Source organism: Aspergillus fijiensis (genome assembly GCF_003184825.1).
Source record: "Aspergillus fijiensis CBS 313.89 unplaced genomic scaffold BO72scaffold_39, whole genome shotgun sequence".
Classification (NCBI taxonomy): Eukaryota; Fungi; Ascomycota; class Eurotiomycetes; order Eurotiales; family Aspergillaceae; genus Aspergillus; species Aspergillus fijiensis.
Genome location: NW_024469015.1, coordinates 68,700 through 87,832, shown reverse-complemented (window position 1 = coordinate 87,832; position 19,133 = coordinate 68,700). Strand labels below are relative to the sequence as shown.

Sequence of the window (19,133 nt, the reverse complement as noted above, 5' to 3'; positions counted from 1 at the left end):
CCCGGTTGGGTTATAGCAAAAGAAGCTCGTGCGAGCTCATCGCGTCAACAGAGTGAATCTAACGATACTATTTCTTGGATGATCGTCACAAAACTCTATATCACTATCTATCCAACCTTCCACGTATGCATATATACACTATCACCATCAAAAGTCCTACTTCTCCCCCTCGTCATTCCCTGCCAAAACCCCCTGCCAAAACCACTCCACCACCAAAACCGTACCCGTCTCGCTCTCAACCAGGAACAACGTCTTTCCCTCGGGTCCCCCGAACGTCAAATTCGTCATCTTCTTCCCTGCGCCCGCATCCCACCGAATCCGCCAGCCCACCTCCCCATCCGGCCGATGCACAAACACCACCCCTAATGTGGAATGTACGACAAAGATATTCCCCACTACATCCATTGCCATCCCATCCGGCCCGCCAATCCCATAGTAGCTGGCGAACCGGCCCACGCGCTGCACGCTCCCATCCGGATGGAACGGGACGTACCAAACCCCGTTGTCGCGGGTCATGGCGACGAAGACGGCGGATTCATCGCGGCTCATCACCAGTCCGTTGGGGGAGGGGCCGTTGCCCAGCACACACTCTAGCTTGACATGCTGCTGGTTTGCGCTGTGATTGTGATTGTCTGGGGGAAGATCGAACCGAAACACCCGACCCGTCGGATCATGCAAGCCCGTCATGCCTTGGTCGGTAAAATAGACCGTGCCGGTGGAGGTGACCACCAGATCGTTGGGGCCCTTGAGCCTTTCGCCGTGACAGCGCGTGACCAGTGGCATTGGAGGGTCATTTGGGTCGGGATGTGCGGTCGGGTCGAAGGCGAGGATGCCTTGCTTGAAGTCGGCGATGAGGATGCGGTTCGTTGGATGGTGGTAGGCCAGGCCGTTGGGCTCGCCGTCGTAGGCGAGGACGAGTTTCCATTCCCGGGTTTCGGCGTTGATCGAGAAGATCCGGCCGTAGGGGATGTCGACGACGAACAAGCGACCCAGCGAGGGGATGTAGAGGGGCCCTTCGAGGAAGGAGTCGAGCGGGTGGCCGCGCTTTTGGTGCAGACTATGCTCGGATTGCCCGCCGGGGCGGCGGTATTGCGAGGGCAGGCTCGTCCATTCGGTGGCCTGAATGGTGGTTGGTATGGTGAATTGGAGTTGGAGAGACATGGCCGTGGTTGTGTTGATGTTTAGTAGCAACGCTAGTCAAATGATGCGCTCTCCTGAAGAGAGTTATTTCTGTACTGTTTTTCTCTGTTCTTCTAGCTCTATCCTATTTCTTGGGGTACGCCCGCAGTGCAACGGGTCGTATCCGTGTCTCGTGATACGCATCTGCCCTATACCCGAGGGTGGACGGAGCATATCCGCATGGGTCAACGACCTTGACGGATGATTTCCGATTCGACATGTGTTCATTAAAATCATCATGCTCTCACCATCAAGGCAATCAGAAAGCCATACTTTAACCCCTCTCTCCTCTTAACCTTCCCTGGCCTTGATCAACAGCCGCCCCGCCAGAAGTAGATTGGGACGCTGGTTCATTGATCAGCCAAGGTCATGGTTCGCTCTATGTGAGCACTTTTGGCATGGATGTCTCGAGTTTGATGTTAAGTATTCTGAGAAAGTCTGTGTACGTTGTACTGTATAAGTACTCTGTCGTATTGCATGAGTCAAGAACTAAGAAAGGGACTGTACTGCACTCCCCACTATAGCTACAGTGACAACCTTCAACAATGTTGTCAGCAGGTGAATAAATGAGCTATCCCAAATAGGTTAGAGGGAACCGGAGCGGGGAGCAAATCCAATGACGACGTCATCGACCCATTTCCGTCTTTCCTCACTTTCTTCTTTCTCTCTGGCGCCCTACTGCGACTGAGTATCTTCCTTTCCCTTCCATTATTTGATGTGTCCAAGGACTGTGGCTCCTCCTGTCGATCACCAATGGTCTGATTGCTGGGGACAGTTTATTTAAGCCCCATGTAAGCGCCGCCCGTCGCTCTTGAGCCGCGACCCGCATTCCGGCTTTCAGATTCCCCGACCGCCATGAGCCACCACACAAGCGATATATTGCAGCATACTTGCTGAGCTACGGCAAGAAACTCATATCCTACATCCTCCTATCCATACATACATACATTTGCAATGTCTTTTATCTTTGGACGACGACATTCCATCGCCTCCACCGCGCCGAACGAGGGAGATGCAGTCCCGCGGGGCAACGGTGGGCGAAGATCATCGGCTCCGGATATCTCGGATCATAGCCACGGTCTCCGTGCCAAAGGCGTGCTCCATGAGATCTTCCACAAACACCACGGCTCTTCCAATTCTGATTCCCCGTCGAACCCTGGATCCCCGCGTCGGGTAAGGTTCTAGCTCGAATGTGCTCTAGCTGAGTTTGATACGATCAGCGTGATTAACACTGCTGTAGACAGATAGTCCACCATCACAGACGTCGGAAAATGCCCCTGCAAGCTCTCACACCCGCCATGACAGTGGGGTACACGAGTCTTCGGCCGAAAACCCCCCAAACCCAGATCACAAGCCTGGCCATTCGCCGAAACCAGGCCACCATGCGCCATCGCCGCATAAACACCATCTGACGATGAAGGATGTGGAGGTCATCTTCTCGGGAGCCCCGTATTTCATGCTGGAGAAAGGAAAGCATGACCGCTGGTTCCCACAGGTCATATTTCCATTCGACGATCACGACCCGGTCATTCAATGCTTCTGGGATAGGAGGCCTCTCCCCCATGCCTCATACACCTTATGCACTTTGCATGCGCACCTTCCGGTACCGGATGACTGGGTCATTGAGGGCGATGTCCCGGCCCATCTGGGTAACTGGAAACGAAGCGATGCGCCCAAGCGAGCCACATTCGACGTGGGAGTACAGGAAATTCCCAATATGCTGGCGATGCATGGGCGGGATCCAGGGACGGTCGGGTTCCGCTATTTCCTGGAGCTTCCCGTGGCCGACGCGACCCGCTATCCAGGCCTCGGGGTACCAAGGCCTTCGCCAGACTACTTACATTTATCGAGCCTGCCAGCAACCGAGTCGTTCGAGTTGTTGGAGCGTTACGGCCAACCATACGCCCTTTGTTCGGATGGTACTGTCCACGATCGCAAGAAACTGTTGCGCGAGGGGCCGAACTTTTGGAAGAAAATTGGTGTCCGTGACATTGATCTACGGGTCTTGGTGCAGCGATTGCAGACACTGAAGCATCTGCGCTACGAGATCCTCCATGGGGATCGACCGAAGACGATACTTGACATCGAAGGGACACGTGAGCTCTATAATGAACTGTTCACTAAATTCCTCTACCCGCCAGTGCGTTTTCTGATTGCCGACATGGGCGATCCGCACAGCCTAAAGGTCCAGATCAAGGCTTTGACTGTCGTGCTGGCCACCCCCGGGGCATGGCTGGACTTCAGTCTCATCGACTGGCGTCTGCACATTGGCCAGCTGCTCTGGGAGCAGTCACCGCACATGGACGGCGACTTCATCGACATTTCGGTGTCGGATAAGCCATGGGTGCATACGACTCTCGAGCGCAAGTGGTTTCTGGTCCAGATGCTGCTTGCTGCCGAGCTTCTGCTGCGTTTGGACGCGACTGTCCGCGTCGGGATGCTCCAAGAATCGCAGGACATCAGCATCTCGCTACGCGATATCTATGAGTTCGACCGGTTGCGAAACGGTAAGCTGAACTGGGATCTGGTCGTCGTACGGCGATTCATGGACCGCTTCGATCTTGATTATCAGCTCGAGCCTGGCAGCCCCGGTCCAGAAAGCCACGAGGAAGTCGGTCATTCACACGAAAAACATCATCATCGGTCTTTCTTCTCGAGCATCACTCACCATTCGTCTTCAGCCACCCCTCACAATGAGTCGGCGTGGAGATGTCATTTGCTGCCCAATCATGTGATGCAGCAACTCAAAGGGCTTTTTGTCTTCGCCGACAACCTAGGCTGGCCGCGCTTGGACGATTTCAAGGAAACCCTTAGGTCAAAGATTGGTGGAGACCAAGATGGCCAAATCATCAAGGACGTCTTTACCAACCCAGAGCTTAATACTCTCCCAGCAGGGTACCAGATACCCGATTTGCGGAAAGCCATGTATAGCAGAAACTCTTCTCGGCGTCTCTTGCTTCTACACCATAAGGGTGATGACAGCAATCGTAATCATCTTGGCGGTTGGGCCACCAGAAGCTGGCTGTCGGGTTTTGTGATCCCCGGCTCCTCCATCAGCCACTTACTCATCAGTACCATCTTGGAAAATGATCCCGACGCCATGGCCAAATTGGGGCCGGTTGTCAATCTTTACGGTGGCTTTGCTTACGACGGACGGAGCTGGTGGAGCAAAGAATGCATCGTTGGCAGAGTGGTGGCTTGTTTGGAAGGGACCAAAGTATGCTTGGCATGGCAAGCCAGCCCGATTCTGCCCAAAGACTCGTCGACCTCTCAACCTCTGGTCAATACTTGGTTCGAGGTTGAAGCCAAAGACCCTCAGAACAGACCTGGAAAACCGAGGATCAAGCAGGGATCCAAGCTGGCCCTGGAATCCACACCCCTGGGCCCGGGGGACTTGACCAGCGGCGCCTTCAGCTTGCCCCTCGACGACCAAAGCGACTCCTCTATGAAACTGAGAGTCGCCTTCCAGGAGCTGACATTCCAGGTCAAGGCCCAGCAACCCCCGGCCGCTGAGCATCCGATCACAGTGGTCGAGCAGGCAACTGCGCGCTTTTCACTTTCCTCTGACACAGCGGCCCCCGACACACAACTCTCGTTCCCATTGAAGTACAACGTACAGTTCATCTCCTCCCATGAATGCCGCCCGCCTGGCGGCATGATCATCAGTCCCCACGCTCAGAACGTCGCGAGCAGTAGTAGCGACAGCAGTAGCAATCTACCCAATCAGCGATCATCGTCCCCGTTCAGCGCCTCGTCTGACCGCCACCGTCACCACCGTCTTCCGGGCCACCCGCTGCATTGCCGCTACGCGTACCGCTGGGTCCACCTTCCCTCCCTGGCGGAGGAATTCGCGGCGTCGGACCGCATTCGATCGGCCCTCGACCCGGAGGAGACCATGATCCTGGACGCGCGCGGCTCCCGGGAGAAGGAGACTTTCGCCCGCGCGTGGTGCGCCTCGGTGGGGTATCATGCTATCGTGGGTCGCGCGGGGCGGACGTGTCTCTCGTGCTGTATCCGGGAGGCGCGCGCGTTACAGGTCAAGGTCGTCATCCGCACGGGCGACGGTCCTGTCACTCCGACTTCATCTGTGCATGTACTGTATGGGGGTGATTAGTATCCAACCGGGGCTTTTATTCGTATATTTGGGTTTGGATAATTGAACTTCTGTGTTGATGTGTCGGCCTGTTGCATAATCTCTTCACGGACCTCATTACTCACTTGGTTGGGCTTTCTCGTTAGCTTTCAGGATATTATCTACCACTTTACAGCAGAAGGGAGATAGGAGTAGGATTTTCTTTTTGACCCAAAAGCCAGAAAAACACCTCGTGCATCACGGTATTCCCAAGGATACTTTGGCTATTGGCTAGCTGACGAACTGGGTGATAAGTGTTTTCGTCCCTTGTTTTTGTAATTGGCTATAATTGCAAATGTTCGAAGACCGCTCTTTCCTTCGAACTGGAACTGGAATTGGATAATGTATCTGAAGTTGTAAAATGCCAAGGAAGCTTACCTCCAACCAGAGGTTCTTTACATGCATCCACCCCCTCCCTCCTTACTCCAAGCAGTCGAGAACCGCACGTGATGGTATAGGTACAAGCATATGGTAACCTCGATTGACCCAAGCATTCAGCACAAATTCTGAATTCGACAAACCGGAGGTCCACTCCCACCCCCAAAGCTGTCACCCTTCCGCCCTAGCCGTGGCTCCCAGCCGTTGCCCTCCTGGTGGAAACCTCAGTGCTTGCTAGTCTCTCCCCTCACGTCGGACACTTTTCCCTTAACTCAAAACCCAAAGCGTTGAGAGCGTCTACTCGGCTAAGCTCTCCGAAGGCCAATCGCCGCAACGAGATTTGCCAATCTGTAGCTGGACTTCAAGCACATGTACACCGATACGTCAGTTCACATGCATCGGGTCCAAACCCGGTTTCTGGTGTTGAACAAGTCCCATAGGGTCCTGCGGTGCTGTGGTTTGGTCTCTCCTGATTCCTGATATAGTGATCTCCTGGTAAAGCATTAGGCCTGTGAGTGACAGGGTCGGATCTCGGCTACTGATCGTATTATTGCGTTGAGTTTGCTTGCACCACCACGTTCATCATCATCCAGTTCACGGAAATTGACTCACACAAAGATACAAACCCGTTAAATGGCAGGCTCTCTAGTGTATCAGGCGGAGAGACCTACTGTACAGCACTTCGTCCTAGATATCCTGACCGAAAAAATGGTGGGAGACTGGCCTGCGATCGGATTGGTGGACCGTGCTTGGGCGCGCAGTGTATTTTCCCTGCCGCAGCGACTTGACCGTGGAGCACCTTTACCTCGCAGTGTGGTGATGTATACATAGCAGCAGCATGATGTGCATAACACCTCGCCCACCCTACCAAATGTGAGAATATATCCAAAAAAAATATGATATATTCAAAAATCTCAATCATCCATATCAAAAACAGACGAAGGGAGCAAGCGAAGCGAAGTGAACAAAAGCAACAACAGCAACAACAACAACAACCCTCAAATCAAGCCCCAGGTACCAGCAGCTTCTTCCCCTCCCTTCCCGTCCCCTCCTCAAAACCAACCAAACCACACCCACAGCCAACAAAAGACTACACCCTCTCCAAACCCGTCATCCCCGACCCCGAACCCCCACTCCAACTAGCCTTCAATGCTCAAGGCCGACCACCCTGCCCCTGTCCCTGACCCGGCGCCCCCGAACTCTGCCCACTAGGCGCGCTTCCACTACCGGAACCGGAACCGGAACCCCCACCGGAACCCCCATCGGACGAAGAATCATTCTCCACGCCCCCATCGGCCGTATAATAAGCGGCGGGGGTAATGCTGGACGACTCGTCGGAGTCGATGGCGAGGGAGATCCACCCGAACACGCCGTCGCTGATCGAGTCGCCCAGCAGCACGTACTCGACGAACGGGTCGATGGAGTCGGCCTCCTCGGAGAGGATGGAGTCGTTGGCGTTGGTGGTCAGCTCCTGGGTGTTGGTGCTGTAGGGGCTGGTGGCCTCGACCTCGGTGATCAGGTCCTGGTCGAAGAAGAGCTGGCCCACGTGGTTGGCCGTCGTGCTGTACAGGCCGTCCGTCAGGGTGTCGTTGGCGTTGGTGCTGGTTGTGGTGTTGGGGTTGTGGCTTAGGACTTTTTGCGCGGGTTAGTATGGGGGGTATGGGGGGAAGGGGGCTTGGTTTTGAGGGGGGATTTTAAAAATAGGGGTAAAGGACAGGGCAGACAAGCAAACTCACCGTGGATATGAGTCGCGCGACTGGTGTAGTGGCCCGGGAAGATGGTTTGGAATTGCACCACGCCCGAGTCGTCGGTTTGCTGGATGCCGCGCAGGAAGGTCGCGTCCAGGTTGGAGGCGTCGTTCGAGTTGCCGTTGCCGCTGGCTTGGATGCCGGAGTAGACGCCCTATTTGGCCGGGTTTAGTTTCTTGTGGATGAGTTTGACCAGGGGGGAAAGTAGGGAAAGCGTACGGTGGCGTTGCAGTGCCAGAAATCAATGTACACATCCGGAACGGGGTCGCAGGTGCTGCTGTCTACCAGCTGGATGTCCAGGTACAGAGGGACACCCTCCTGGGAATCGACGATGTCGCTGCGGATCAATTCGCCGCTGACGTCTGATGACACTGTCAGTTGGATGATGGCTGAAGGGTGAAGAGGCAGGAGCACGCACAGTAAGGACCCTGGGTGACGTCCGGGCCGAGCACGCAGCTGGCGTTGGAGGCGAACAAGGTATCATAGTCCTGAGTGTTCTCGGTCACATCCAACGAGGACAGGTGGGAGGTGTTGAGGATAGTGGTCAGGTCGCGGGCCTTGAGCAGAGGTGCACCTGTTGAGTGTGAGCATGCATGCTTCGTTCCTGAGTATAAGCTGTTGATGGGCCATGCGTACGAGTGGACAATCCCTTGCGACGGCGCAGAGAATCCAGCGTCGCCTGGCGACGGGCGATATTGCTGCTCTCGTGGCCACGGGCCTTGAGCTTGCTGGCACACTGGCTCAGACCGCGAGCGTGCATGGGAGCACGCTTCAAAAAGGCAGCACGCTCCGCGGCTTCCGCGCGCACGTCGTGGCCCGGATGGGCAGAGGTCATGCCGGCTAGACCAGCTAGGCCGGCAATCACGGTGGCAGTAACGCGAACCATACTGACGAGGGGTGCTTTGCAGAAAGAGAGGAGACTGAGTGAGTGGAAGAAGGAATGTGATGCTGTTGTTATCTTCTCATGAGATGCAGCAGCCAGCGCCCGCTTTTATATCTTCTGCCCTTTTCCTCTCAACCTCGGAGTGACACGGATACTGACCATTCCTCCGTGATGCTGCCGCTGCCAGCCCCAGCTGACGCAAGCCATCTGGACCCCCGTCTTGCGCAGTCGACATGATAGCATTTGACAGGAATATAGCACACACATATGCGCACGCGCATCCACAGAGACACAGGGCGCAGTAGACAAACAAGCGAGTTAGCTAGCAAACTACGGAGTAGCTAGCTCGATAGCTGGCACAAGTGCTGGCACAAGTGCTGTTAGACCCGCCGGCGGGGACAACCCCCCGCCAAGACATCACCACTTTGGAGGCTAGAAAGACCTCAGAAATCTGATCGATTGCCTCATCCGCTTCCTCTCCGTAGAAGTCAAGCAAAGATCTCAAAGGAACGGGCCAGACCCGTTATGAATCGGGGTAGGATCATCGGCCGCTGACGACGCGGCCGGGATCCACCCTCTCGCGCTTCTCGCACAACAAATCCGGTCACTCTCACAGGCACGAGGGTCCGTTTCGTAAGCGGATGGCAGACAGGCATGCTTAAAATCGACGAGACTGGGATTGGTCGCCAAAGACATTTTGGGGTTCAGCCACATGTCTCATCAGTGGATGGATAGATTGAGGCAGCGGAAGATGGACCCTGCAGTATGCACTGTGTATACGGTACAATATCTTCGGCCGGCGTTTTTAGGGCCCTGGTGCTAAATCGAAGCAAACAGGGTGAAGCACCCTTATCCAAAAAGATTTCTACTCTCAAATTCTCGTCAGCCTTCGACAGGAATGCATCCTCCATCCCACCTACAGAGAAACCTACTCCATCCTTCAACCAGTTAAACGGGTATCCAGGATCTACCGCGAAAATCATCTCAAAAAAAAAAAGAAAACAGATGGGCAGAAAATAAGCATAACCATAAAGTTTGAAACACACCCAACCACCAACGACCCTTGTTTCCTGACCCCAACTCACCAGCAGTGCTCCACCAGCTTACGCCATCCTTCTGCAACCCCTCGGAGCCCCTAGGGCCCTAGGGCTAGCCCCCGTCCCCCTAACGGTCTTGGCAATGCACCGGGCGGATTTGGCTGCCCCCCCCCCCTGCGCCAAGCCTTTCTCTTTCTTTCCCCTCCCGCCGGAGCTGAGTAATTTGCCCCGCCTCATTCGTGGAATATCCTCGGTTGCTGGAGATGATCTGCACGGGTACACGTACTATGAACGAGCTGGTCGCGTACATGTTGTTTATTTACGGGGGTTGTCCTTGGCAGGGCGGAGCAAACAAAGTCCAGCGTTTATGTAACCGCACCCAGAACAAATGAGGAAGATTATGCAGCACCCTGCGGATTTAGGGTTGTGAGTCAGCGGGAAGTCTATTTTCCAGTGACGTTGGCTCTTGGCTCGGTTGGTTTCATCGGGAGAAGGGCCGGGGTTGTGTATGGATGGACTGTTGAGGGGAGATGAGTGTGATTGAAAGCACGCAGTTCATATGTGCTCCGACACGTGGATTTGCTTCGTGATTGTTGGATTGGAAAGCAGGGTATATTTCTTCAATCAGAAAACATGCATGCATGCATACTGGTCCAGGTAACGCTTGCGTTTTGTCTGCCATCACTTACTGCAAACAGTCACGCCGTGAGATGGAGGGTGGAAGAATTGGAGTCAAACAGGGTCCATCCTAGCCGAGGCAGGATGTCCAGTCGACCCTGATTTGGAGCATTCGGTGTCCCACCTTCGATCTGAAGAAGGGAACAGAAACAAAACGGCATCTAGAAACGACAGACCTGCCGAAGACGTAGTCATCCTTGGCTACACGTATCACATTATCTATGCAACGAAGAGCTAGGATCAAATCAGGTCAATGAAGCATTCAACTACGAGATAAGCCTGGTTCTGTGACCAGAAGCTTGTGGGATGCTAGAGGCGTAGCTTCATCGGCTATCCCGAGGCCTAATCCCAGCCCACGGAGTAAGTCGACGCTGCTATGCCAAGTTATAGTGTAATTTTTCGGCACTAAAGCTCTGTACTTGGAGTCATAGGACTTTATCTACTTGACCAATAGCAACTAAAGGCTTCACTATGGATTTAACAGATAGAACCTTTAATATTTCAGGATACGAAAGTCGATTTATTGTTCCAATCGATATCTCGACTCCAAATCAAAAAAGAAAGAAAGAACGAAAGAAAGAAAGAAAGAAAGAAAATGAAAAAAAAGAAACCATAAATCTTCTTCGTGTCTAACGGTGACAGAGGAGAATTTCCATCTCCGAGATTCCTTTGGTCGCGCAGCAAACAGTATATGATAAAATAATTCTTTCTGGCCTGGCTCCCCTGTCAGGACCGGCTCTTCCCAGCGTTAAAAAATACACAGCTCAGCGGCAGGAACCCGCCAATCCATTTATGGAATGCTTTGGACCCGAGCAACTTGATCTTCACTTGGGCTCTCTATTCCTTCCAAATTCCACACTTTCTTCAACACACGTGGGTCATCCTCGGAAAGCAGCCTGGGCTCTCGAGTTGAGTTGATCAATCCCGTCCAAGTAACACATTTTGAGCAAAGTAGAGTATATGTGTATAATGCACTTCGACAGTGGCCAGCATTGGACACAGCGTCGAGGACAGTAGAGCGCGTCGCCACTAGCCACATCCAACTCTAATATCATAGAGTGAGCGGGAACTGCTCCCTGGTAACCGTCTATACGCCTTGCTGATCAACTGGCACGATGGATCCTGGCCCAGAAGACTTGTCGAATTTAAACATCTTTTTCTTTGTTTTTTTTTTTTCCCTTGTTCTCTCCCTTTTCTCTCCTTTTTTCGACTCTTTAAACCTCCTCTTTTCCCTTGAACAAGATGCTAATTGGTGAAGAGTACAGACAGGGCATACATACCGTACCTGCGCCGAGAGAAGGATCGAGCATCGAGCATCGAGCATCGGGCATAGACAAAAACAGACCGGTATGTGGAACCTCCTATTACAGCGCCGCCAGGCTCAGGATCAGCCCCAGATCCTGATTTAGATGGATGCGGAGCATGATCGGGCTTCTCCAACGTATATTGACTCTGCTCCGATGTCAATGTTGGCAATGAGAGAATGCCTCGAGCCCGAGTCCCGGAGGCACCATGTATTGCTGGGAAGCACCTAGTGAGAGGAGAAGAAGGTCCAAGTCGGTGTTCACTCCGAGGAAACGAACCTGGTTGTAGACGAAATGATTGACTGGCCAAGTTGGTTAAACAGTAACGGCAAGAGTGATGCTTACTTGGGTACTGATCTGCCCAGCGTATTAAGTGCTTTCCTGTCCGAGTGAGTGAGATGTTACTGGCTGTGGATTTCTAGATATATATAGCAGTCGAGAGAGGGGGTACGCTCGGCTGGCTATAATTCCGAGTTACTCGGGTCGAAAAGATTCCTTCCATATTTGGACTCGGGCATGGAAATGACTACCTTATCCCCATGGCTATACTAGTATTCAAGGCGAGTGCTGACTTATCTCTTATACAAGAGGTAATGAGGTCAAGTGCTTCAGTCTGACCTTGTAGAATCATCGTCCACGGTGTGACAGAAGCAATACACTTACCCTTGCCAAGCAAAGCGTACAAGATGGATATGCGCGAAATTGCCATTACATTCCAGCGGAAACCTACATACTGCCACAATGATCACACGTATACCATTTATTAACTGGCCAACCCAGTATCTACACACATCTCTCTAAAACTCATCCCGCAGCGTACGGACTCATCTTGCGCAGCCGCTCGCCGAACCGCCACAGCAGAAGCGGCGCAGGGATCCCCAGCCCAATCGACACAAATGCCAACAGACTATTGCCCCACCCGTACCCGAGCGCCTGGTACATGTAGGTCGCGAACAGGGGGAACCCGAAGCCGGCCAGCGAGCGCATGCAGGCGACGGCGGCCAGGGCGCTGGCCGCGAAGCGCGTGTACGAGTCGACGATGTACGTCTGCACGCACTGGAAGGTGATGATGTTGCCCAGCCCGTACAGCATCGCGCCGATGTTGGGCGCGATCCAGTGGCGGTGCGTCTCGGCCGTCCAGCCGTAGATGAACAAGCCGGCGGGCACGAGCACGGCGCCGAGGTACAGCAGCGGGACGCGGAATTCCGGCCGCCCGACGCCGCCGCTGCGGGCCTTGAGGCGGCGGTAGATGCGGTCGTTGAGCGGGGCGCAGAGCTGGGAGCCCAGCCAGAAGCCCAGGCCGAGCGAGATGTAGTTCAGCCCGCCGATGCCGGTAGATTCGTGGTAGTACTCCGGGCTGGTCCACAGGGTCGGGAACGTCGCGAGCACGAGGTACATGGTGCCGTAGATGTAGGCGAGGTACAGCGCCAGCAGCTGCACGATGGGCTGCGTGCCGAGGAGTCGGAACGGACGCATCAAAGCGCTCCGCATCACCTCGCCCAGCGTGCGGTTGGCGCGTTCGTGTTCCGTCTGGTAGGCTTCATCGGACGTCTCTTTACGCAGGCGTTGGGCGCGTTTGCGGAGAATCACCGGGGCGTAGGTCTCGCGGAGGAAGAACAGACCGGCGAACTGGATCATGGCGTCGGCGATGGAGGTGGCGTAGAACACCCAGCGCCACGTGGTGTTCTCGGCGATGAATCCACCGGCAATGGGGCCGACGGCGGGACCGAGGAGCGGAGCTAGACTGTAGATAGCGACACTCTTGCCTCGCTCTTCGGGTCTGAAGCAGTCGGAGAGTACACCACCGCCGATCTAGCACGTAATTAGCGACACAACCGATGCCTAGCCACGATGCAGCACTCACTGCCAACGGGGCACTTCCGCCCAGGCCGGCCAAAAACCGGAAGACGATCATCTGAGCCTTGTTCTTCGAGAAGCCGCAACAGATGTTGAAGACGAGGTAGAACAGGTTGGCGAGTTGCAGCACAATCACTCGCCCATAGATCTCGGACAGCGGACCCAGGAACAGCGGGCCGACTGCATACGCCAGCACAAACACCGACAGCGTCATGCTGAGGGTGACCTCGTCCGTGATGTGAAAGTCCGACCCGATAGCCGTCAACGCGGGTGCAACCATCGACGACGACACCGGCGAGATGAAAGTGAAGCATGATACCGTGACCACGGCCGCCCACTTCTTCTTCATTGGCCAGTTCTTCGGATTGTCGGGGTCATCAGGTCCATTCCATGTCACCTAATAAGAGGAATATCAACTATCTAGATCCCGAGCAATACAAGAGCAGCACATACCAGCTTAGGATCATTTTCAGACCGTGCCGTCCTGGACTTCTCCAACGCCGCCGCCGCCGCCGGGGGGCCAGCAGCTTCCAGATCGCGATCTCGCTCATTCACAATCCCACCGCGGACCTCCACAACTGGCTCATCGCTCTTCTCTCCATCTTCGTCAGAGTCCGTCTCTAGCGCATGGTCACTGTGGTACACGGACTGATCATCCAGATGTTTTCCCGAATGAACCCTATCAATCTGTGCCGTGCTGTGCCTGGAGCTAGACCGCCGGAAAGACCCAAGCCTATATGGACGCTGTGGCTGGGTGCCTGGCTCGGTGCTAGATGAAGAGGACGAGGATCTCGACCGCGTGGATCTACTCGACTCGGATGGTGCAGCGGGTTTGGACATTACCACCAGATGAACTCACCCACACATGTCAGGGTGTATTGCTTGGCGGCCAAGAAACCAGAAGAGGACAGAAGAAAGCTTAGCGGCCACCAGAAGGAAAGAGGGAAAATTCGAGAAGCACACCAAGGGTAAGAAAAACCGGCGGGCCGCAACAGATCTGGGGACACTCCATTGTTATAAGCGCTACTACTACCTATCAAGGGAGATACGAAAACCCCGACAGTGGGAAAAAAAGAGAATTCGGCGACCCAATTGGCAGCTATGCAGCCAGCAAGCAAGCAAGCAACGTGCGGTGATAACAGACAGATTAAGTCCGGTGATGAGTTTTTGCAACCGCAGTCCATGATTGTGTACTTCTTATTGGCTGCAGAGTGGTGGAGTGACTGTTTCCAGGCAAGAGGTGGAGATGCGTTGCACCCGAGGCGGCCTGGGCCGAGGCGACGCTGGCCGAAACAGGCTAGAAACCGGGAAATGATAAGAGTCTGCGTTGTTGCGGTGACTGCTGGCTGCGTTGGTCATATGTACGTCGATATGATCGAAGGTTGCGGGTGGACCAAGTGATAAGGGAGAGCGAAAGCAATGAGTCGCAAACAGGGAATTGGAAAGGCTGGAGAAATGGCCGGATCGAAGCATTCTGGATGAATACGGCTATTCGGAACTCGGCACCACGTCACGTGGTTTATTCTCCGCCTGTCTCAGTAGACCACCGCTAGGCTCACCGCCCTGGTTGTCAGGCAGAAGTACCGGCTGACACATCCTCCATTACGTCACCGGTCAATCTTCCTCCGCAGCTCAACTCATTGAATTAGCACAATTGCTCTGCATATTCAGCTCTTCGATCCTCTTATGTACAGCCCTCTTTTCTCCAAAGCCGAGTGCATTTTGTTAAGCAATCTGAGAAAAAAAGCCGTTGGGGACAGTCTGACTACGAGCAATCCGAGGACACCTGGAAATATAGTTACAGGGAGTAAGATAACGTCAACGATAGGCAGACACATGTAGCTACAACAAATCATTAACACATCGAGATATCAAACTGGACAGGCCTAAAACACTGACTAGGCGCTATCAACTGCCTTATTTTGAATTCGCAAAATCACTGGTCACGAGGTTTGGTATGGACACCACTAGTGAATGGATCAAATAGCTGCAGGGCAGCATTCAAACGTTATATACTTTAAGTATAACAAGATAGAATTAAACTTAGATTGAGTAAGGTTGAAATTACCGAATAGAAGAGCAGACCGGATGTCTCCGCAGAGGCAGCAAAAACCAGGTTCAACATTCAACTGAGGCTGGTCGTCCCCGAGGCCCCGGTCTCCCATGTGTTGCGTCAGGGCGATCTTGGAAGCCTATCGCATACTATGCATGATTTATCATGGAGTTTATATTGAACTTGCTCTTTCTCGGTATTGCTATTCCTGAGATTGTGCAAAATGCGCCCTCCTACGTCCTACACTACGTAGTTCAAACTTACTGGCGAGCCAAGTATCAAAAATGACCAAGTGACTGTCATTAGATTTGCACTCACCCAAAGGGCAAGTGAGTAATTAGAACCATTAGTACATAAGCGTAAACCCATGGGTATTCATCCGTCCAATTCCTAAAAGCACACCAGCGCCTCACCACCTTCACTACCAACACCTGCAGACTCTCACAGTGCCCTTAAACCTCCTGGTGAATCACCTCAGCCTCCGCCTTTTCGGCAACAGTCTTGTCGGTGATGCCCATCTCAGAGGCAAAAGTGCCGTGGGGCTTCCATCCTGCCGAGGTACGGGGGGTGGTCTCCTCCATCATCTTATCAACCTGCTCCAGGGTGAGACCCTTGGTCTCTGGGATGAGGAAGTAGGTGTAGACGAAGCAACATGCGCACAGGGAACCCCAGATGAAGAACACCTTGGCACCCAGGTTACCCTTGTCCTTGTCGACCATGTAGGGGGTGATGACGGCAATAATCTAGTAAGGGGTTAGACGCACGAAGCCAAGGCACATCGGGGTTGAAAACTTACGCAGTTCCAGAGCCAGTTAGAGGCGGTCGACAGAGCCACACCGCGCGACCGAACGGGCAGAGGGAAAATCTCACCGATCACGACCCAAGCACCAGGTCCCCAAGTAGAGGCAAAGAAGAAGATGTAGATACAGATGAACGAAATCATAGCACTGACGGCCGACTTGTTACCACCGTCAGTGACACCGACGATAGCGACGATGAATTGACAGATGACCATGCCCAGAGCACCCCACAGGAGAAGTGGACGGCGACCGATGCGTTCAATGGTGTAGAAGGCGATGGGGGTCGAGCAGACGTTGACAATAGTCGTGATCATGCTGATGAGGAAGGGGTTGTCAATGGTTCCAAGCTATCGGCCATGTTAGAAAAGCTCATGGTTAGGGAACGGAGCAAACTCACCGACTGGAAGAAGGTAGTTCCGAAGTAGAACACGAAGTTGACACCAGTCCACCTAGGCAAGTCAGTATGAGAGATTCAGATAATCAAAGCGTACTGGAAAGCTTACTGTTGCATCATTTGCAGGGAGGTACCCAGAATAGTCCGGCGAAGGTTGCTGTTGGGAGTCCAGAGGCTACCACGGAAGCAGTTGAACCAGCTGTTGAAGTAACCACTCTGAGGGATAACCTGCATCTCATACTCGTGATTGGCGACAATCTCCGCAAGCTCCTCCCGGATGTAGTCGGAATCCTGAGACTGGCCGCGGACACGTGCCAGGACCTCAGCGGCCTTGTGAAGGTTACCCTTCTTGACGAAGTAACGGGGCGACTCAGGCAAGAAGAAAAGGCCGATGCCGAGAATCAAAGCCCAGGCGATCTGGAGACCAATAGGAATGCGGTAGGAGCCCGAGTCGGTACGGTTCTCCGTGCCGTAGTCGACACAGGAAGCCAGCATGAGACCGATGGTGATACAGAACTGGTATCCTGACACAATGGCACCACGAACCTTGCGAGGGGCGATCTCGGACATGTACAAGATGATGATGGCGGAAACGAAACCGACACCAAAACCAGCAATGAGACGGCCTACCACCAACAGAGCGACACTGCTGGAAGCTGTCTGCAAGATGACACCGATAATGAAGATACCACAGCCGCTGATGATGGTGAACCGACGACCGAGCCAGTCAGACAAGTCACCAGCGATGAGAGCACCAAAGAAAGTTCCAGCAGAGAGAATTGAGGTAATCAAAGACTTCTTCCAGGAGGGCAAAACGAATTTATCGGTGGGGGTAGTAGCATAATCCTAAGCCAGCTGGGGTTAGTGTCGCGTGACGGAGTGGATGGGGATCGCAGAGGCAGAACCACATACCAGACCCTCGAAGCGTTCGATAAAGTAGCGCATGCCCATGACACCACTGATATAACCGGAGTCATAACCGAAGAAGATACCACCAAAGGCAGCAAAGGCACACATCAAGTAGGCCTTGACTGTGACGGGGGCCTCGACCCGCTGGCCGTTAACCGTGCCGTCAGCCATGATGACTGGTAGGAATTGGGCAGGCTGTGATGATGTGATGCTCTATGTAAACCAAGAAGGTATAGGCAGCGAGATAGTCACAGCAAGGAAAGAAGTATGACACAGGTGTCGAACCAAGACACACCAAGAGATGAGAAGTGTGAAGGTCGAAGGAAGAGAAGGAAGAGAGTTGCGGTGAGAAGATGCACAAACAAACCGGCCGGGGGGAGCTGCAGGCGTTTTTATAATCTGAAACCCCGATCAGGAAGGGAAAGGAAGAGGGAGAGGGGAAGAAGTTTGCATTCGGGCCAGACCCGGACCCGGGGAAGAAAGTGGATGGAAGTTGCCCACGGGGATTTCCCCAACCGTCGGGATCGTGAGGGAATGGAGCGAGAGTGCAGTGAAGTGAGTAGGTCAGTGAGTCTTCGTTCCTTCCAAGTTCCCCCCTTCACTTGACTTCTTTTTGCCTTCGTCTTGCCCCGATTAGGAATGGACCCTTTCCTCGGTCAACGCCGCCATCTTCAGCGATTTGCCATCGTTCCGAGGACTGCCCGAGCAGACCCTCACTAGCTGGATATTTCGAAAATTGACCAGTCTAGGGTCTAGGTTGCTCTTCGCATACCTTCTCGATGACCACCGCTCCCGAGTCCAGTTTTGGAGCCGAGGGAGTCCAACCCTGGGTTTGTGTTTCAGTATCCACTTTGTCAAGTACAGTACTTGGAAGTGGATGGGGGGGGGGGGGGGGTGGTTCTCTTTCTTTTTTTCTTCCAGCCGCATATGGTACGACCGTAAGCATGGTTGTTACTAGTTGTCACTGGTTTAAGGCTGACCTACTATACTCTGATTAGTTCTAGTCAGGCCAGCCCAACCAGCGAGACACTATATACAGTACTCCCGTACACCCATGGAGTAAATGCAGGGTATGCTCACTAAGTGGGAAGAGTAGGTTCTGCAGCAGTAGTTTGGGGTAGTAGTAGTAGTACTCCAGAGCAGTAGTACGGGGTAAGATCCCGATTCAGTCAAAAGGCGTCAACCATGTGCCAGGCGGGAGGTGCCTCGGGCTGGCTGACTGACTGACTGACTGTCTGTCTGTCTGTCTGTTCTCTTCCAATCTCTCTCCCTCTCCCTCCAAGTTCCAACTCTATTGTTCCAGCCAACGAAAGGCTCGGGTCATAACCGGCGAGCCACTCGGGCAAGGCCCTCTCGTCGCTTGAAGAACCACCGCGGTGATTGGGTGGAGCGAGCTGGGGTCGGAAATTTTCCCCTACCACGTGTGCCGTCTGGGGGGGGGAATTCAAGAATGAGGTCTCCACCAGCACGGGGAGGGATTGGGTGAACAATGCTGGATTTTAAGGTTAGGCGCTGGGTCGGGGCTAACCGACTTCAGCTCCAGCCCGGGGTTCAGGTACTTTAGTGACTGGTCTAGTCTCGTCTCAGACAGTCAGACTCTCCTCTCACTTCCCTCGTCCCGCATCACGAGTTCCAATCCGGGGTTGAATTTTTCAGGTAAGCGAAATGCCCAGACCTGGAAACTGCAACCCCAAGCCCAGCCCAGCCTGAAGCCCCCGGGAAACAACTTGCGTCTGACCACCACTGACCAACCACTGCCAAATTCGATTTACCTTACCATT

At 53.7% G+C, this 19,133-nt stretch overlaps 6 protein-coding genes across 6 annotated transcripts; 2 read left to right on the top strand and 4 right to left on the bottom strand.

Moving 5' to 3' along the window:
• Positions 1–104: 104 nt before the first annotated feature.
• On the bottom strand, positions 105–1,227 carry BO72DRAFT_449902 (SMP-30/gluconolactonase/LRE family protein). The gene has a single exon (XM_040945122.1). The coding sequence runs from the start codon at positions 1,159–1,161 to the stop codon at positions 157–159; it is 1,005 nt and encodes a 334-aa protein (XP_040799297.1). The 5' UTR covers positions 1,162–1,227; the 3' UTR covers positions 105–156.
• A 627-nt stretch (positions 1,228–1,854) lies between these two features.
• BO72DRAFT_449901 (uncharacterized protein) lies at positions 1,855–5,684 on the top strand (the record flags this gene model as incomplete). The annotated part of the gene is made up of 2 exons (XM_040945121.1): positions 1,855–2,352; positions 2,420–5,684. Coding segments are annotated over exons 1-2 (3,089 nt in total), but the record flags the coding sequence as incomplete, so codon positions are not given.
• A 1,025-nt stretch (positions 5,685–6,709) lies between these two features.
• Positions 6,710–8,501, bottom strand: BO72DRAFT_513622 (intradiol ring-cleavage dioxygenase). Its single transcript, XM_040949480.1, has 5 exons — positions 8,074–8,501; positions 7,856–8,011; positions 7,657–7,799; positions 7,426–7,591; positions 6,710–7,321 (listed from the first exon to the last, which is right to left on the bottom strand). Exons 1-5 carry the CDS (start codon positions 8,321–8,323, stop codon positions 6,843–6,845), a joined length of 1,194 nt encoding a protein of 397 aa, XP_040799295.1. The 5' UTR covers positions 8,324–8,501; the 3' UTR covers positions 6,710–6,842.
• A 3,642-nt stretch (positions 8,502–12,143) lies between these two features.
• BO72DRAFT_382675 (MFS transporter) lies at positions 12,144–14,036 on the bottom strand (the record flags this gene model as incomplete). Its single annotated transcript, XM_040941481.1, has 3 exons — positions 12,144–13,151; positions 13,204–13,593; positions 13,650–14,036. 3 exons carry the CDS (start codon positions 14,034–14,036, stop codon positions 12,144–12,146), a joined length of 1,785 nt encoding a protein of 594 aa, XP_040799294.1.
• Positions 14,037–14,166: 130 nt separating this feature from the next.
• BO72DRAFT_173726 (uncharacterized protein) lies at positions 14,167–14,730 on the top strand. The gene has a single exon (XM_040939407.1). It carries the CDS (start codon positions 14,298–14,300, stop codon positions 14,595–14,597), a length of 300 nt encoding a protein of 99 aa, XP_040799293.1. The 5' UTR covers positions 14,167–14,297; the 3' UTR covers positions 14,598–14,730.
• A 795-nt stretch (positions 14,731–15,525) lies between these two features.
• On the bottom strand, positions 15,526–17,754 carry BO72DRAFT_173689 (sugar porter family MFS transporter). Its single transcript, XM_040939406.1, has 5 exons — positions 17,356–17,754; positions 16,553–17,289; positions 16,447–16,498; positions 16,046–16,396; positions 15,526–15,992 (listed from the first exon to the last, which is right to left on the bottom strand). The coding sequence occupies exons 1-5, from the start codon at positions 17,521–17,523 to the stop codon at positions 15,702–15,704; spliced, it is 1,599 nt and encodes a 532-aa protein (XP_040799292.1). The 5' UTR covers positions 17,524–17,754; the 3' UTR covers positions 15,526–15,701.
• Positions 17,755–19,133: the final 1,379 nt, after the last annotated feature.

Coding starts and splice junctions, on each gene's coding strand:
- BO72DRAFT_173689 (XM_040939406.1), bottom strand. CDS start 17,523: ATGGCTGACGGCACGGTTAACGGCCAGCGGGTCGAGGCCCCCGTCACA. Junction 17,290..17,355: donor TCGAACGCTTCGAGGGTCTG/GTATGTGGTTCT, acceptor CAGCTGGCTTAG/GATTATGCTACTACCCCCAC. Junction 16,397..16,446: donor GAACTACCTTCTTCCAGTCG/GTGAGTTTGCTC, acceptor CATGGCCGATAG/CTTGGAACCATTGACAACCC.
- BO72DRAFT_449902 (XM_040945122.1), bottom strand. CDS start 1,161: ATGTCTCTCCAACTCCAATTCACCATACCAACCACCATTCAGGCCACC.
- BO72DRAFT_173726 (XM_040939407.1), top strand. CDS start 14,298: ATGCAGCCAGCAAGCAAGCAAGCAACGTGCGGTGATAACAGACAGATT.
- BO72DRAFT_513622 (XM_040949480.1), bottom strand. CDS start 8,323: ATGGTTCGCGTTACTGCCACCGTGATTGCCGGCCTAGCTGGTCTAGCC. Junction 7,800..7,855: donor CGTCACCCAGGGTCCTTACT/GTGCGTGCTCCT, acceptor CAGTGTCATCAG/ACGTCAGCGGCGAATTGATC. Junction 7,322..7,425: donor TCGCGCGACTCATATCCACG/GTGAGTTTGCTT, acceptor CCGCGCAAAAAG/TCCTAAGCCACAACCCCAAC.